The sequence below is a fragment of the Scyliorhinus torazame genome, chromosome 1, assembly GCF_047496885.1.
Source record: "Scyliorhinus torazame isolate Kashiwa2021f chromosome 1, sScyTor2.1, whole genome shotgun sequence".
NCBI classification, from domain to species: Eukaryota; Metazoa; Chordata; class Chondrichthyes; order Carcharhiniformes; family Scyliorhinidae; genus Scyliorhinus; species Scyliorhinus torazame.
This window is the reverse complement of record NC_092707.1, coordinates 135,062,048-135,081,927: the sequence shown is the minus strand read 5'-3', so window position 1 is coordinate 135,081,927 and position 19,880 is coordinate 135,062,048. Positions and strand designations below refer to the sequence as shown.

General features: G+C 44.8%; 1 protein-coding gene across 1 annotated transcript in view; it reads right to left on the bottom strand.

Moving 5' to 3' along the window:
• The window catches only part of LOC140417302 (receptor-type tyrosine-protein phosphatase U-like), a 1,277,635-nt gene that overhangs the window by 57,976 nt on the left and 1,199,779 nt on the right, over positions 1 to 19,880 (bottom strand). Inside the window, exon 29 of the mRNA XM_072501194.1 lies at positions 11,254 to 11,379. Within this exon, the coding sequence (XP_072357295.1) occupies positions 11,254 to 11,379 (126 nt within the window). The remainder of the gene's footprint in view (positions 1 to 11,253; positions 11,380 to 19,880) is intronic.

Sequence of the window (19,880 nt, the reverse complement as noted above, 5' to 3'; positions counted from 1 at the left end):
AGTTCATCAAGTAGTATTGCCGGTAGGGTATAGAAAGGAGGTGTTGTGAGTTGCACCTGAGATACCAGTGGGAGGTCATTTTGGAATAAGGAAAACTCAAGCTAAAATCCTGAAACATTTTTATTGGCCTGGATTACATAAAGATGTAGTTAAATTTTGTCAATCATGTCACACATGTCAAGTGATAGGGAAACCTCAAGCAGTGATAAAACCAGCGCCCTTAATACCCATTCCAGCATTTGAGGAGCCTTTTACAAGGGTTCTAATCGATTGTGTAGGACCGCTTCCTAAAACAAAAAGTGGGAATCAATATCTTTTGACTGTAATGGATGTGTCTACTAGGTTTCCAGAGGCCATTCCAGTACGTAATATTACAGCGAAAAGGATTGTGGAGGAGATACTTCAATTCTTTACTAGATATGGACTACCCACAGAAATTCAATCGGATCAAGGATCAAATTTTACTTCAAAGTTATTCAAAGAAGTTATGGATAGCTTAGGAATAAAAATAATTAAATCAACTGCGTACCATCCAGGGTCGCAGGGAGCATTGGAAAGGTGGCATCAGACATTAAAGACAATGTTGAGGGCATATTGTCACGATTATCCAGAGGATTGGGATAAAGGAATCCCATTCGTATTGTTTGCAATTAGGGATGCACCTAATGAGTCTACCAAATTTAATCCTTTTGAACTAATTTTTGGTCATGAGGTAAGAGGACCACTTAAATTGATTAAGGAAAAGTTGGTGGGTGAGAAATCGGAAGTTACACTTTTGGATTACGTGTCAAATTTTGGGGAATGATTAAATAGAGCCGGTGAATTGGATAGACAACATGTGAAAGTTGAACAAAATGTGATGAAACGGGTAGTGGACAAGAAAACCCAAGTTCGTAGTTTTGCTGGTGGGGGATAAAGTTTTAGTGTTATTACCAGTGGTAGGGGAGCCTTTAAAAGCTAGATTTTGTGGAACGTATCAGATTGAAAGAAAATTAAGTGAGGTGAATTATGTGGTAAAAGCACCAGATAGAAGGAAGACTCACCGAGTGTATCATGTGAATATGCTTAAAAGGTACCTTGAAAGGGAAGGAGAGAAAAAGGAGGTTTTAATGATTCTAACTCAAAGTGACAAACCAAATCCAGGTGACTGTGAATTTGACATACCTCAAATTAAATTGGAAAATGAGTATGTTCTGAAAAATTGGAATGAATTGTTAAGCTACCTTCCAGAGGAAAAACGAAGTGACCTGAAAGAGTTATTGATATTATATGGGCAAGTTTGTAGAGATAAATTGGGAAGTACTGAAATGGCTATACATGATGTAGATGTGGGAAATGCTGTTCCTATCAAACAACATCCATAAAAACTTAATCCTTTAAAATTGGCACAGGTTAACAGAGAGATTGAGAGTATGCTGAAGAATGGCATAATTGAAGTGGGTTGCAGCCAATGGAGCTCACCCATAGTGATGGTACCTAGACCAAATGGTACCCAACGGTTGTGTGTGGACTATCGAAAGGTGAATGCAGTTACAAGAACGAACTCTTATCCTATCCCATGTTTGAAGGATTGCATTGAGAAAGTGGGACAATCTGTTTTTATTTACAACTTCCAGACATGGAAAGAACATTTAAAACATCGTATGGAGTTATTAGATCGACTTCAGGAGGCGGGTTTGGTGATGAACCTAGCCGAAAGTGAATTTGGAGAAGCCCGGATCACTTTCTTTGAGGAGTTTCCGATGCTCTCAAGACGAAGGGAAATAATGCGATTTCTTAGCATGAGTGGATTTGATCGAACATCTGTGCAAAAGTTTTGTGGCGTGATTACTCCACTGATGGACTTGCTAAAGAAACTTCAAAAATTTCAAGGGACAGCGGACTTTCAACAGGCATTTGACTGGCTGAAAGCTGTGGTAACCAATGTTCCTGTATTGGAGAATTACAAGGGACTCTGTGGTCAGATTGAACTAATGTATCTGATCCTAAAGAGAAATGCCGAGGAGTAGAGGAATGGATGGATCGTGCAGAGACTTTGTTCAAAGAGACTGTCAATCGAGAAGGATTTCGGTTGAAGGAAGAAGAACAAAGAAAAATGGACTATATTATTATACCTGTTTGCATGTGTTTTTTTTTAAAAAACGGAAAGGTATATTTATTGTGTACAGTTCTTAGTGGATGGTGCAAAAGTGAAAAATGAAACCATCTTGAAGTTGATGGTTTATTTATTTTTCTTGGGGGGAGGTGTCATGTGAGAGTACTTTTAAGACATGGATGTTTAAGCAATGTACCTTTAAGAAAACAGTGATGTCAGAGAGTCGGTGGGGCTGGGCTTTAGGTCAGCCATTTTGCAGGTTTTTAGTTTCAGTTTAGAAAGCAGTTTGTGTGTGACTGTGTGTTTCCAGAGAGCTGCAAGTTTGAAAAGAGTTTGGGAGCTGGATCTCTGAAATGAAAGACTATCTCTGCATCATTTGAGTGATTTAAAGTAACCTGATGTGATTTTGTTTAAAGGTGTTAAGTCTCTTGGAAGTTTGATGGAACATTTTAAGGAATTATTTACTGTTGCAATATTTTCTGAGTTATCTTTGAAGTAAGGGGTGTTAAGAGATCCAATGCTTATTTCAGAAGTTAAGTTGAGTTCATGGAATAAACAGTATTTTGTGTTTAAAAACCCACGTGTCCACAATTGTAATCCCACACCTAGGGGAAAGTTGTGTGCTAGGAAAAGCAACAAATCCATTAAAGGGAGAGGTTGGTTGAACTCCATGATACATTTTGGGGTTCTGAAAAGGCCTCGCCCATAACACCCATTTTTACCAACCAGCCAACCTTCGTGACCCACGACAGCCAATCTTTGTGACCCACGCCGGCCGACCTTCACAACCCACCATTTTCTCTTACCTTTAATGCGCAAGGTGAGCCTGCTTGGTCCTCATGATCTCACTCCAATCAGGTTCACAGGAGGAGAGGTAAGACATCGTTAGCATCCAGGGTTCATCAGCAAATGAATCAGCCAGAGAGGACAATTTCTCAAGGAAGAAAGTGTGGATTTTGTATCTCAGTTTGTAAACTCTGATCATTACAGTAACTGCAAGCGGATGAAGTCCCCCATAATTGGGATTGACTGGTCACTGTTTCGATTCAATGCTTTAATGTAGTCTAAAATGTCAGCAAATAACTTACAGCCACCCTTCAGTACACAGAGGGCGACGATGTGATGATTTCCCATGGCTTTTATTTATCCCTTGCCAAACATTCAATTCTGTCCATGATTAAACTGTGAGGATTATATATTCTCTGCAGATTATTTGAGTAATGTTCAGGGATGCAAAACAGATCAAGGTCATAGCCTTGTTCATCATTGGTGATCACCACGCAGTCACCGCCGCCATGCCGCGATTGCAATTTGACCCCGGGTTCAGGTCCCAACACTCCCACGCCGCATGTGCACTGATGAGTGGGCACGCACAGACAGTGTGCTCGCATTTATTTATCTGACCGCCGCCGCCATTTTTAAAGCCGCTCACAGCCAGCATTGTTAAAAGTCGGCTTCTGCAGCTGTTGAGCGTGAATTCCCAAGATCGGGAATGCCACGGTGGCTGGTTCCGTGACCCACCCGACACCCACCCACAACCCACCCATGGGCTGCGACCCTCACTTTGAAATTGCCTGCCTTAGACAGTAGGACACTTTGCACCTGACATTGACGGGGAGGGTACTGTCGTGTTCTTTGTATTGTTCTTCAGGTTGTAATGTTGACAAAGAACAGCAAGCAGCGTTTAACAAACAAAGCTAATTTATTACACTACACTGAATTAGATTCGAACATTTACTAAGGAATTAGATAAGTAAAGAATACACTACACTTCTACAATACTAAACTATGCTATCAGCTATCTCACATCTACTCAGTCTGGCTTCCTTCCACTCCTCTGTCCCCTGTCTATTTCCCAGTAAAGATCTGTAAAGATTTAATCACCTGCTAATGCTCGCATTCCAAGTATTGTTTGGCATCTTTGAATTTGTCTATATATGTGTTTCTGGAACAGACCTCTTCATTCACCTGAGGAAGGAGCAGCGCTCCGAAAGCTAGTGACATCGAAACAAACCTTTGGACTTTAACCTGGTGTTGTAAGACTTCGTACTGTGCTCACCCCAGTCCAACGCCGGCATCTCCACATCATATTTCCCAGAAGTCAAGGAGGCATGTGATATTTATATGGTTGCTCTATAGCACCATCTAGTGACCAGAGTAGTAACATTACATGAACCATTTATGAGTTCCTTACAATATCCACATATTGTGACAGGTACAGGAGGTAACGATGAACATATTGCCAAATCCTGTTTATGTTTCAGTCCCTTCTGATTTTCCTTCCCAGGGTCTTTTTTTGGAAGTTAGATGTGTTAATTGGGAATTTTTGTGAGCAGGGAGGGTGCCAAGGCAAAGACACAGGTGTAAAATGGGGCTGGCACTACAGAATCTGTTGCATTACAGTCAGGGGAAAGAAAACAAACATGCAGACAGTGCAGGGATCCCTCGTGGCTGTTCCCCTTCAAAACATGTATACCGTTTTGGATGCTGTTGGGGGGGATGACCTACCGGGGAAGGCCCTACCGGCCAGGTCTCTGGCACTGAGTCTGACTCTGGGGCTCAGAAGGGATGGGGAGAGAATAGAAAAGCAATAGTAATAGGAGATTCAATGGTTAGGGGAAGAGATGGGAGATTCTGTGGTCGCGAGCGAGACTCCCGGAAGGTATGTTGCCTCCCGGGTGCCAGGGCCAGGGATGTCTCGGATCGTGTCTTCAGGATCCTTAAGGGGGAGGGTGAACAGCCAGACGTCGTGGTGCACATTGGTACCAACGATATAGGTAGGAAAAGGGGTGTGGAGTTAATAAACGAGTTTAGAGAGTTAGGCTGGAAGTTTAAAGCCAGGACAGACAGAGTTGTTATCTCTGGTTTGTTGCCGGTGCCACGTGATAGCGAGGCTAGGAATAGGGAGAGAGTGCAGTTGAACACGTGGCTGCAGGAATGGTGTAGGTGGGAGGGCTTCAGGTATTTGGATAATTGGAGCGCATTCTGGGGAGGTTGGGACCTGTATAAGCAGGACGGGTTGCATCTGAACCAGAGGGGCACCAATATCCTGGGAGGGAGGTTTTCTAGTACTCTTCGGGGGGGTTTAAACTAATTTGGCAGGGGAATGGGAACTGGATTTGTAGTCCAGCAACTAAGGTAGCCGATATTCAGGACGCCAAAGCGTGTAGTGAGGCAGTGAGGAAGGGAACACTGACAAAGGAGAGTACTTGCAGGCACGGAGATGGGTTGAAGTGTGTATACTTCAACGCAAGAAGCATCAGGAATAAGGTGGGTGAACTTAAGGCATGCATCGGTACTTGGGACTACGATGTGGTGGCCATCACGGAAACTTGGATAGAAGAGGGGCAGAAATGGTTGTTGGAGGTCCCTGGTTATAGATGTTTCAATAAGATTAGGGAGGGTGGTAAAAGAGGTGGGGGGGGGGGGTGGGGTGGGGGGGGGGTGGCATTGTTAATTAGAGATAGTATAACAGCTGCAGAAAGGCAGTTTGAGGAGTATCTGCCTACTGAGGTAGTATGGGTTGAAGTCAGAAATAGGAAAGGAGCAGTCACCTTGTTGGGAGTTTTCTATAGGCCCCTCAATAGTAACGGAGATGTGGAGGAAAAGTTTGGGAAACAGATTTTGGAAAGGTGCTGAAGTCACAGGGTAGTAGTCATGGGTGACTTCAACTTCTCAAACATTGAGTGGAAACTCTTTAGATCAAATAGTTTGGATGGGGTGGTGTTGTCCAGGAAGCTTTTCTAACACAGTATGTAGGTTGTCCGACCAGAGGGGAGGCCATATTGGATTTGGTACTTGGTAATGAACCAGGGCAAGTGATAGATTTGTTAGTGGGGGAGCATTTTGGAGATAGTGACCACAATTCTGTGACTTTCACTTTAGTAATGGAGAGGGATAGGTGCGTGCAACAGGGCAAGGTTTACAATTGGGGGAAGGGTAAATACGATGTTGTCAGACAAGAATTGAACTGCATAAGTTGGGAACATAGGCTGTCAGGGAAGGACACAAGTGAAATGTGTAACTTGTTCAAGGAACAGGTACGACGTGTCCTTAATATGTATGTCCCTGTCAGGCAGGGAAGAGATGGTCGAGTGAGGGAACCATGGTTGACAAGAGAGGTTGAATCTCTTGTTAAGAGAAAGAAGGAGACTTATGTAAGGCTGAGGAAACAAGGTTCAGACAGGGCATTGGAGGGATACAAGATAGCCAGGAGGGAACTGAAGAAAGGGATTAGGAGAGCTAAGAGAGGGCATGAACAATCTTTGGCGGGTAGGATCAAGGAAAACCCCAAGGCCTTTTACAAATATGTGAGAAATATGAGAATGACTAGAGCAAGGGTAGGTCCGATCAAGGACAGTAGCGGGAGATTGTGTATTGAGTCTGAAGAGATAGGAGAGGTCTTGAACGAGTACTTTTCTTCAATATTTACAAATGAGAGGGGCCATATTGTTGGAGAGGACAGTGTGAAACAGACTGGTAAGCTCGAGGAAATACTTGTTAGGAAAGAAGATGTGTTGGGCATTTTGAAAAACTTGAGGATAGACAAGTCCCCCGGGGCTGACGGGATATATCCAAGGATTCTATGGGAAGCAAGAGATGAAATTGCAGAGCCGTTGGCAATGATCTTTTCATCCTCACTGTCAAAAGGAAGAACGACAGTGGCTGCTTCAGCTGTGGGGATTTATGATGGCTCTTGAGATCTCAGAACAACTACAAGCACATAAGAGCGCAGGAACATCACTGATTTCGCAACGGACACAGGATGAACGTAGCTACATGAACTATGGTGCTTTATATAATTCTACTGATGGGATATGCATCCCAGCAGCCAGAGACTGGAACAATGATAGAACTTATTTTAATGCGTGGCTGCAGGTACATTCGGGGAAAGACACCAGATGCGTATACAAATTGTGCCTGTACTTCTCACAGGTTCAGATGCCGGGATATTGTTTATAACATGAAAGAAATATGTATTGTGTTTTAAGTAAGGCTGTAATGAAGCAGACTGCCAATGCCACGGGTGCCATTCGAGTTTGAGGGCAGGACAAGCTGCACCAGGGTAAGAAGGGGCATAATTAATGATGCAGTGACGGGACTTAACTACAGAAACTTCTATGGTAAAGTCACTAGACATACAACGGTTAAATGCAAAGGTGGAACAACTTAAAGAAATAATGAAAGGGATCTTAGAGAAAGCAGAGAAATGTCTAGCCAGCCTGGGAGAAGAGGGCCTGGGTATACAATTGGATGGGATAACAGTGTTGGAGGCCCACACTAAGACAATCAACAAACTCAGCGAACGAGAAAGAGAGAAAGCCGAAAGGATCTGGCAGGGGCAGCTAAGGCACAACCTTGATCAGATCCAAAGGGGGGAGGTGCCTGATTGGATAGACAGCCCGCAACTGGCTAAGCTCGCCAAATGACAAGGGACGCTGGACAACTGTACTCTGAAGGGACTGACCAGAGTAAACTCAGCGATCCCTAACTGCAAAATGGGCGAGATAAGGGAGGTAGGGGTGATCCTGATGATCCCCATCATCACACCGGACTCAGGGCTATTCCCTCACAACCAACTGGAGAACATTGGAATGGTACGGGCTAACATCTCCCTCAGGTACTACCTCACTGAGACCTCTGCTATCCGCAGGAATAATACACTTACACTATATGGGATCTCGCTCATGGGGTGTAAACAGAAAGGGGACATTACAGTGTGCCCCCACCCAGTGGGACAGGGAGAGTTGGACGAATGTGGGTTCATCAGAACTCATGGTTGTGTCTAAGAGGTTACACCTACCCCCATGCACATTAAGGTTACGGAGGAAAAGGAAAATACTGCGTCTCTGCCACCGTAACCGCCTATTGCTATAATGGTCTGTCACGCATGATCCCCCAACCTAACTTTTGTTCCCCTTAGGCCCACCACGATAGGCCTAGCAAGGGTCATTTGAGTTAGGATTATAAAGAGCCAGAGATGGTACCACATCTTGCAGAAACTCTGAGAGTGCGAAGACTCAAGGTCGATCACTCAGTTAAGCTTTACCACCAGTTACAGACAAAAATCCATGCTTTGGAAAAAGACACAGAGGAAGTACTTCAGAGGGAAAGTTGGTGGCAGAGAGTGCAGGACTGGGGATTGAATGTTAATATACACCTTTGGATTAGAATCATTTCACACATAATTGTGAGATTGCAATTGCTACTAGCCCTGGCATGGGATATCAAGGCTTGCCGATTGTGCAAAAAAAATACCAGCAAGATAAGAGGGTTAAGGCCACTGCTAAGGCCTTAAGTGATATGACCTGTTGGACAGGAAAACTAATTCGGGCTAATTTCAATTGATACAACCGACCTGTATTCCTCAAATCACATGACTGCAGCACGATGAGGCAGGGAGTACCGGGCGAACCCAAACTATACTGAACATGAATTTTTATGTGTTCCGTTTCGGGGTTGGGGGTCAGCCCCTTACCGAAAGGGGAGATTGTTGAAGTCAGATTTAGAAGTCAGATTTAGAAAGAAGGTTTTTAGATAAATCAATCCCATTGGCTTAGATGCCTTATAAGAGGCAATTTGCAGGAATAGATCGTATAAACAATGCTTGTGATTTTATAACCTAAGAATTACTAATATCAGAAAGAACAATTAAAAAGAAGTTGCACAAAATGGCTGTTAATTGAGCCAGCAATACTAAATACACAAAATGGCTTTTAGCTGAACTACCCGCATTCCTGAACAACCATTCGCTAAGTAAGACATCTTACAACACCAGGTTAAAGTCCAACAGGTTTGTTTTGAATCATTAGCTTTCAGAGCACTGCTCCTTCCTCAGCATCTCCACATCATGGCAACCATGAGCTGGTTTAAGTTGCAAACTGGTATAAATAACATCATTTAATTACATACATTACATACATTAGTAGAGTTAGTCAGGGGGACAAGAATGATTGAAACAGACATGAGAGGCCAGGAAGGCATCACAGAGGAGTGGTAAACAGTGTCCACAAGACACAGACCATTGTTCATCCTCGCCAGCTCAAGGTCACCGTGCAAGCAAGAGAGATAACTTTAACAGTTAGTATGAGTGATTTCTTCATGAAGTCAGGGACTGGTAAGGGGCCAGCCCATTTTACGTAATGTCAAATTTAATTGGATATATAACGAATGTATGTAATCTATAATCAGTATTATTGGACACCGTCCCGCCGAAATGGGCTGTGTAGCTGTTTTGCAAAATGTATAAGAATGGATGTTTTCCTTTGTTCGGTGGAGAGAAGGTCTGGGACTTTAACAGACGTCATCTCCCCGCTGGCGAAATAAACCATTTGATGCGAGGACCAGCATCCCTGGGCGTTGAGTGATTTCTTTGAGATCCTCTCCCATTAACACAGCTCAACGGATCAGTCATATATTCTTGAACAAGACCATGATGACCCAATGTCTGGATCTTCACGACCCGAGATGTGAGCATTATTAGTTCCAGTGATGAGGAGCCAATGAGTGATGCTCTAGTGAGCCAAGAAGGAGCAGCACCTGTTGTGGATCTTACCGGCCTTGATAGCGCAACGTCTTCCCACGCCTTATTCTTCCACATGATGGCTTGATGTCGCGTCAGCACAGATCACTACTGGAGTAGTGCTGGAGGTGCACAGTGAGGTATTGCCCTGGGTGGTGGGGGACATGGCCAGACAGTGCTTTGGTACTGCCCCTGACACTGCATCCCAAAGTGCCAACCTGGCAGTGCCAAGGTGGCAGCGCAAGGATGGCCACTCTAGGGAGCACAATTGGGCAGTGTCTGCATTGGCATGGGTGTTGGGGGGCGGTGCCCATGAATGACGGGGGCATCCTGATCCTAGGGAAGGGGACGGTCATCCCGAAGCGAGAGGGAGATATGGGTCGAGTTGGAACCTATGACGGGGAGGGGTGACTGCGCCGATTCATGTGGTGGGGAGGGTGCCCCAATGTTTGCGTGGCGGTGGGGGGTTCCTGATCTTAGAGTTGTGGTTGTTGGGGCACCCTGATCTCGGAATCTAGGCTTTGCCGGTGTGTTTAGGTCCCACTCCTGCATAATCCAGGCTTGTGGGTATGTTTCAGCTCCACTCCTGCAGCTGGCTGTGTGATCTGTGCCAGCACTTTGAAATTGCAGAGTGCCATTTAATGAAGCGAGAAAAGGTGCCTATGAAGCCAACAAGTTTCACACAGCTTTTCATGCCTGATCCAGCACTCTGTGCAATTCCACTCAGAAACCGAGTTAACATTTCAGGGTTCTGATGAAAGACGATTGATGTGACACATTGGGCTACATTTTATATGCCCCCATCAGGTGTGTTTTCAGTAAGGAGCACATAAAATGGCCCACCCCACATCTTCCCACCCACCCCCAAAATATGGAGGTGTGCAGGCACTGAAATCGGCAGCCTACCTGCCATATTTAAATAGATAATTCAGAGTTGATTATGCTCGTTAGCAAGACTATTGAACCTAAAAATACACTGTCAATGTCAGAAAGCAGTTGACACGTGCCAAGAGTGGGCAGGACGCTTTTTCAAAAAACCTTTCTGAAGGGCGAGAAGAAAGCGTGGGGAGAGTGGAATGGTTTCTATCATTGTTGCTGATGCCATTGGGAAGCAACGTATAATATAGCGCCCCCCCCCCATTGTTCTTACCTGCCTGCTATATAAAACACCCCACCCTCCTTCCCCCTCCTTAAACTACCTAAACCCTCCATGTCCAAGACCCCAGACTTACCTGGTTCTGAGACCCATGGGTGTTCTTATTGTGACTGGTTGCAGTCCCGGAAGTGTCCACTGTGGGACACAATCGGATTGCCTGTCAGTTCCCGCAGGTGGGACTTGCTCCCCAGTGAGGGCCGCAAGTCACACACTGCCCCAATTTAGGCCAGCTGCAGTGCATTATAGCTGTATGATGGTGGACTGGCGTCGAGTGGGTCAGCTCCATGCCAACTTTGCTTCTGGGGGTAAAAAGGAGGGGGGATGCGGGACAAATTGTCTGGCCCCCCCTCAAACACTGCTGTCCATTAATTCTCTCTCTTCATGGTCACTGTCTGACCTGCTGTATCTTTCTAACATTTTCTGTTCCTTGCCAGCACTCTTTGTAACTCAAACTTTGTAATAAAAGTTGCAGAATCTTACCTGCGATACATTCCTGACCCAGAACAAATGGCGAACAATCTCGTCATTCCCCGTGCATGAGATGATCTTCACTTGTATGGGCCCATACTGCTGAATTCCATTCTCTGGCCAATACTGTAAGCATGGCTACATAGTGACCGGAAATAAAGGAAAAAGCTAAAATTAATGCGTAGACAAAATACAAGGGAAGTTGTAAAAAAGAGAATCATCTTTCTCAAGTCTGGAAGGCAAATTATATTAGATGCCACATTACAGCAGTATTGAAGGATTATGAGATTTATTGCATCTTAAGGTGGCAATATATCTGCATCACTGCGAAGTATAACATTTTCTGTTAGTAACAAAGGCTGAGTGTATCCTACTGTGGTAGTGCCCATCTGATTGCACTATTTTTGATTTCAAAGTGTGGTATATTTTGCAGCAGGAAATAAGTAAGTAGAGCTCTACAGGCTGGGAATAGCTGTGTGATATTATCACTTGAATGTTTCATTCCCGTGCTTGCTATATGCATAAAGTGGTTAACCTATTGAAATTGGTATTGCCTCCCTTAAATTTGTGCACAAAATTGACTTAAACAAACATTTCAAGCATCCATTGGATTAAATCAAAAAAAAGCGATACTAGGCCAGATGATGTAGAATCTGTGTGGGTAGAATCTACCCTGCAGTTTGAGAGGTAGAAGCTGGAATCTGATGTAATAGTAATACAATTGAGTAAAGATAATTACAAAGACATGAGGAGGAGCTGGCCAGAGTTGATTGGGAGGAGAGCCTAGTAGGCAAGACCGAGGAACAGCAATGGCAGGGGTTTTTGTGGGTTATTCTGGAGGCACAACAGAAATTCATCCCAAAGAGGAGGAAACATGCTCAGGGGAGGACAAAATAACCATGGCTGACAAGGGAAGTCAGGGACAGCATAAAAGCAAAAGAAAAAGTGTACAATGTGGCGAGAATTATGGGAACATAGAACATAGAACATTACAGCGCAGTACAGGCCCTTCGGCCCTCGATGTTGCGCCGACCTGTGAAACCACTCTAAAGCCCATCTACACTATTCCCTTATCATCCATACGTCTATCCAATGACCATTTGAATGCCCTTTGTGTTGGTGAGTCCACTACTGTTGCAGGCAAGGCATTCCACACCCTTACTACTCTCTGAGTAAAGAACCTACCTCTGACATCTGTCTAACTCTCCTCAATTTAAAATGATGTCCCCTCGTGCTAGACATCACCATCCGAGGAAAAAGGCTCTCACTGTCCACCCTATCCAATCCTCTGATCATCTTGTATGCCTCAATTAAGTCACCTCTTAACCTTCTTCTCTCGAATGAAAACAGCCTCAAGTCCCTCAGCCTTTTCTCATAAGATCTTCCCGCCATACCAGGCAACATTCTGGTAAATCTCCTCTGCACCCTTTCCAATGCTTCCACATCCTTCCTATAATGCGGCGACCAGAATTGCACGCAATACTCCAAATGCGGCCGCCAGAGGATTGGAAAGCCTTTAAAAACAAGCAGAGGACAAAAGCAGCAGAATCATACCTGACACAAAGGAAGATGGTGGTGGTGGTTGGAGGTCAATCATCTCAGCTTCAGAACATCACTGCAAGAGTAGTGTCTTGGCCGCTTCTGCTGCTTCATCAATGACCTCCCGTCCATCATAAAGTCAGAAGTGGGGATGTTCACAGATGACTGCACAATGTTCAGCTCCATTTGAGACTCCTCAGATAATGAAGCAGTCCATGTCCAATGCATCAAGACCTGGACAATATCCAGGCTGGGGCTGACAAGTAGCAAGTTACATTCATAGAATTTCATAGAATTTACAGTGCAGAAGGAGGCCATTCAGCCCATCGAGTCTACACTGGGCCTCTGAAAGAGCACCCTACCTAAGCCCACACCATCACCTTACCCCCGTAACCCAGCAACCCCACCGAACATTTGGACACTCCAGGGCAATTTACCCTGACCAATCCACCTACCCGCACATCTTTGGACTGTGGGAAGAAACCGGAGCATCCGGAGTAAACCCACGCAGACACGGGGAGAACGAGCAGACTCTGCACAGACAGTGACCCAAGCTGGGAATCGAACCCGGGTCCCTGGCACTCTGAAGCAACAGTGCTAATCACTGTGCTACCGTGCCGCCCCGAGGCATGAAGGGAAGAATAGGAGGGAAGGAAATGATGGAGGGAGGGAAAGGAATGAGGAATGGAGAGAGGGAGGGAGGGAGGAAAGGACATATCATTAATTTTAAAAGCTCAATGTCCAAAAGAAGCAACAGCCACGCGATCTTGAGAAGTTTTCAATCTGCACTGCATTCTGGAGTACCTGGAAGAACCACGTGGCCATTCCTGGAAGGAGGACAGCTGTGACCTTTGTTTAAACTTCTCTGTAGCTGCAAGCCATTCATTCAGTTCTGGTAGTGGTCTGTGATTGACAGCTTCCACAAAACAGCTGCAGGCTTGATTCATTCATCTCCCTTCATGAGTGAGTGACCCTTTTTAATTTTGAAGCAGGGGTGGGTGTAACATTTGAAATCCTCCTGTTACCTGAGCGAGAAGTAATGAATGCGGGCCTTCAGCATGTTTGTTCTACATATTTAGTAGAGATACAAACTCCTTTTGTTCCTTTCGTGCCACACAAGTGGCAGGCAATGACAATCTCCAAGAAGAGAGGATCGAACCATCAGCTTTAACATTCAATGGCATTACCATCGCTGAAACCCCCACAATCAACATCCTGGGATTATCATTGATCAGAACCTGAACTGGACTAGCCATATTAATACTGTGGCTACCAGGGCAGGTCAAAGACTAGGGATCTTACGAGTAAATCACCTCCTGACCCCCATCTACAAGGCACAAGTCAGGAGTGTAATGGAATACTCTCCACTTGCCTGGATAAGTGCAACTCCAACAACACTCTCAAGAAGCTTGACACCATCCAGGACAAAGCAGCCCGCTTGATTGCTCCCCCTTCCACAAACATTCAAAGCCTCCATCACCGACGGACAGTGGCAGCCGTGTGTACCATCTACAAGATGCACTGCAGTAACTCTCCAAGGTTCCTAGGAGAGCACCTTCCAAACCCACGACTACTACCATCTAGAAGGACAAGAGCAGCAGATACTTAGGAATCCCACCACCTGGAGGTTCCCCTCCAAGTCACTCACCACCCTGTCTTGGAAATATGTCACCGTTCCTTCAATATCACTGGAGCAAAAGCCTGTTACTCCCTCCCTAACAGCACAGTAGGTGTACCTTCACCTCAGGGACTGCAGCTGTTCAAGAAGGTGACTCGCCACCACCTTCTGAAGGGCAAATAGAGATGGGCAATCAATGCTGGCCTACCCACGATGCCCACATCCCGTAAATGAATTTAAACCCTGTCACACGGGTGATGGGAGACTTCAACTTTCCCAATATTGACTGGGACTCACTTAGTGCCAGGGGCTTAGAAGGGGCGGTGTTTGTCAGGAGCATCCAGGAGGGCTTCTTAAAACAATATGTAGACAGTCCAACTAGGGAAGGGGCGGTACTGGACCTGGTATTGGGGAATGAGCCCAGCCAGGTGGTAGATGTTTCAGTAGGGGAGCATTTCGGTAACAGTGACCACAATTCAGTAAGTTTTAAAGTACTGGTGGACAAGGATAAGAGTGGTCCTAGGATGAATGTGCTAAACTGGGGGAAGGCTAATTATAACAATATTAGGCGGGAACTGAAGAACATAGAATGGGGGGGGATGTTTGAGGGCAAATCAACATCTGACATGTGAGAGGCTTTCAAGTGTCAGTTGAAAGGAATTCAGGACCGGCATGTTCCTGTGAGGAAGAAGGATAAATACGGCAATTTTCGGGAACCTTGGATAACGAGAGATATTGTAGGCCTCGTCAGGGCTAAAAGGCTGGGAACAGACGAAGCCTGTGTGGAATATAAGGAAAGTAGGAAGGAACTTAAGCAAGGAGTCAGGAGGGCTAGAAGGGGTCACGAAAAGTCATTGGCAAATAGGGTTAAGGAAAATCCCAAGGCTTTTTACACGTACATAAAAAGCAAGAGGGTAGCCAGGGAAAGGGTTGGCCCACTGAAGGATAGGCAAGGGAATCTATGTGTGGAGCCAGAGGAAATGGGCGAGGTACTAAATGAATGCTTTGCATCAGTATTCACCAAAGAGAAGAAATTGGTAGATGTTGAGTCTGGAGAAGGGTGTGTAGATAGCCTGGGTCACATTGAGATCCAAAAAGACGAGGTGTTGGGTGTCTTAAAAAATATTAAGGTAGATAAGTCCCCAGGGCCTGATGGGATCTACCCCAGAATACTGAAGGAGGCTGGAGAGGAAATTGCTGAGGCCTTGACAGAAATCTTTGGATCCTCACTGTCTTCAGGGGATGTCCCGGAGGACTGGAGAATAGCCAATGTTGTTCCTCTGTTTAAGAAGGGTAGCAAGGATAATCCAGGGAACTACAGGCCGGTGAGCCTTACTTCAGTGGTAGGGAAATTACTGGAGAGAATTCTTCGAGACAGGATCTACTCCCATTTGGAAGCAAATGGACGTATTAGTGAGAGGCAGCATGGTTTTGTGAAGGGGAGGTCGTGTCTCACTAACTTGATAGAGTTTTTCGAGGAGGTCACTAAGATGATTGATGCAGGTCGGGCAGTGGATGTTGTCTATATGGACTTCAGTAAGGCCTTTGACAAGGTCCCTCATTGTCGACTAGTACAAAAGGTGAAGTCACACGGGATCAGGGGTGAGCTGGCAAGGTGGATACAGAACTGGCTAGGTCATAGAAGGCAGAGAGTAGCAATGGAAGGATGCTTTTCTAATTGGAGGGCTGTGACCAGTGGTGTTCCACAGGGATCAGTGCTGGGACCTTTGCTCTTTGTAGTATATATAAATGATTTGGAGGAAAATGTAACTGGTCTGATTAGTAAGTTTGCAGACGACACAAAGGTTGGTGGAATTGCGGATAGCGATGAGGACTGTCAGAGGATACAGCAGGATTTAGATTGTTTGGAGACTTGGGCGGAGAGATGGCAGATGTAGTTTAATCCAGACAAATGTGAGGTAATGCATTTTGGAAGGTCTAATGCAGGTAGGGAATATACAGTGAATGGTAGAACCCTCAAGAGTATTGAAAGTCAAAGAGATCTAGGAGTACAGGTCCACAGGTCATTGAAAGGGGCAACACAGGTGGAGAAGGTAGTCAAGAAGGCATACGGCATGCTTGCCTTCATTGGCCGGGGCATTGAGTATAAAAATTGGCAAGTCATGTTGCAGCTGTATAGAACTTTAGTTAGGCCACACTTGGAGTATAGTGTTCAATTCTGGTCGCCACACTACCAGAAGGATGTGGAGGCTTTAGAGAGGGTGCAGAAGAGATTTACCAGAATGTTGCCTGGTATGGAGGTCATTAGCCATGAGGAGCAGTTGAATAAACTCGGTTTGTTCTCACTGGAACGAAGGAGGTTGAGGGGAGACCTGATAGAGGTCTACAAAATTATGAGGGGCATAGACAGAGTGGATAGTCAGAGGCTTTTCCCCAGGGTAGAGGGGTCAATTACTAGGGGGCATAGGTTTAAGGTGAGAGGGGCAAGGTTTAGAGTAGATTTACGAGGCAAGTTTTTTACGCAGAGGGTAGTGGGTGCCTGGAACTCGCTACCGGAGGAGGTGGTGGAAGCAGGGACGATAGTGACATTTAAGGGGCATCTTGACAAATACATGAATAGGATGGGAATAGAGGAATACGGACCCAGGAAGTGTAGAAGATTGTAGTTTAGTCGGGCAGCATGGTCGGCACGGGCTTGGAGGGCCGAAGGGCCTGTTCCTGTGCTGTACATTTCTTTGTTCTTTGTTCTAAAATATACTAAAAAAGCAATAAGGGGGAAGAATATGAGTGTTTGCCAGCTAGTAATTCAGGATTCACCTGAGGAAGGAGCAGTGCTCCGTAAGCTAGTGATTTGAAACAAACCAGCTGGACTTTAACCTGGTGTTGTAAGAATTCTTACTGTGCTCACCCCAGTCCAATGCCGGCACCTCCACATCATAGTAATTTGAAAGAAGATTGCAAGAGTGTTTTTCAATATACAAAAGATAAGAGAGAGACACGAATAGACTTTGGACCACTGGAAAATGAGGCTGGAGGAGTAGTAATGGGGAACAAAGCAATGGCAGAAGAACTGAATATGTACTTTGCATCGGTCTTCAGAGTGGAACACACCAGTGACAGACCAGAACTTCAAGAGAGTCAGGGCGCAGAGGTGAGTGTTGTGGCCATCACCAAGGAGAAGGTACTTGGGAAGCTGAAACGTCTGAAGGTGGTAATTCACCCGGAGCATGGACTACATCTAGAGTTCTGAAGGAGATAGCTCAGGAGATTGTGGAGGCATTGGTGGTGATCTTTCAGGAATAAGTGGAGGCAGGGAGGGTTCCAGAAGACTGGAAAATGTCTAATGTTTAAGAAGAGAAGAAGGCAGAAGATAGGAAATTATTGGATGGTTAGCCTGACTTCGGTCATTGGTAAGATTTTAGAGTCCATTATTAAGGATGAGATCGCGTAGTACTTGGAAGCGCATGATAAAATTGGGCTGAGTCAGCGCAGCTTCATTAAGGGAAAGTCATGCCTGACAAATCTGTTCGAGTTCTTTGAGGAGGTAACAAGGATGTTAGAGAAAGGAGAGCCAGTCGATATGATCCATTTTGATTTCCAGAAGGTCTTTGATAAGGTGCCGTTCAGGAGACTGCAAAATAAGATAAGAGCCCATGGTGTTCGGAGCAAGGTGCTGCTATGGATAGAGGATTGGCTGTTTGGCAGAAGGCAGAGAGTGGGAAGAAAGGGGTCTTTTCAGGCAAGCAGCCAGTGACTAGTGGTGTTCCGCAAGGGTATGTGTTGGGACCACATCTACTCAAGATATACATTAACGATCCGGAAAGAAGAAACTGAGAAATTTAAAAAAATAAAAATTCCACAGATTCACCACTCTCTGGGTGAAGAAATTTCACCTCACCTCAATCCCAAAAGGCTTACCCTTCATCCTCAAACTATGACCCGGAGTTCTGGACTCCCCCATCCCTGTTTAATGCTGTTAGAATTTTATAAGTTTCTATGAATTCCCCCTCACTCTTCTAAACTCCAATGGGTATAATTAAAATGAATTTAATCTCTCCTCATATGACAGACCTGCCACCCCAGGAATTAGCCTGGTAAACCTTCACTGCACTCCCTCCATAGCAAGAACATCCTTCCTCAGATAAGGACAGCAAAACTGCACACAATACTCCAGGTGTAGCCTCACCAATGCCCTGTACACTTGTAGTAAAACATCCTTATTCCGATACTCAAATCCTCTCGCTATGAAGGCCAACATAACATTTGCCTTCTTCACTGCCTGCTGTACCTGCGTGCTTACTTTCAACGACTGATGCATGAGGATACCAAGGTCTTGCTCAGTATCCACCTCTCTCAACTTACATCCATTCAAATAATAATCTGCCTTCCTAATTTTGCTTCCAAAGTGGATAACCTCACCACATTTCTGCCATGCATATGCCATGCCCACTCACTCAGCCTGTTGAAATTCCGCTGAAGAATTTCTGCATCCTCCTCACAGTTCACCCTCCCACCCAACTTTGTATCATCTGCAAATTTGGAAATACTATATTTAGTTCCCTTGTCCAAATCATTCATATATAAACAGCTAGGGTCCTAGCACAGATCCCTGTGGTACCCCACTAGCCAATCGGAAAAAGACCCATTTATTCCAACTTTTTTCTTCCTGTCTGCTAACCAGCTTTCTATCCATTTCAAGACACCAATCACAATCCATGCACTATAAATTTACATCATTATCTATTATGTGAGACATTGTTGAAAGCCCTGTGAAAGTCTAAATAAGCCACATCCACTGGGTCTTCCTGGTCAACTCTACTGGTTACATCTTTTAAAGAATTCCAATTGATTTGTCAAACATGATTTCCCCTTCAGAAATCCATGCTGACTTTGTCTCATTATACCACTACTTTCCAAATGCTGTTCTATGAAATCCTTGATAACGGACTCTAGGAACTTCCCTACTACCGACGTTAGGCTCACTGGTCTATAGTTCCCTGTTTTCTCCCTACCTCCCTTTTGAATAGTGGGCTTACATTAGCTACTCTCCAATCTATAGGAACCATTCCAGAGTCCAAAGAATTTTAGAAAATGATTGCCAATGGATTTACTATTTCTAGGTCTACTTCCTTAAGTACTCTGGGATGAAGATGATCAGGCCCTGGAAATTTATCCACCTTCAATCCCATTAATTTTCCTTAAATCATTTCTCTACTGACATTAATTTCCTTCAGCTCCTCACAAAAACTTGTGTTTCTCTGAACCTCCGGTGCATTATTCATGTCTTCCTTTGTGAAGACAAAAATACAAATTTAGTTCCTTAGCCATTTCTTTGTTCCCCATTATGAATTCCCCCGTTTCTGAATGTTAGGGGGTAGATTCATTTTTATCAATCCTTTTCTCTTTACATATCTATAGAAACCTTTTCAGTCAGTTTTTATGTTCCTCGCTAGCTTACTTTCATATTGTATTTTCCCCTTCTTAATCAATCCCTTGGTCTGAATTTGATGAATTTTAAATT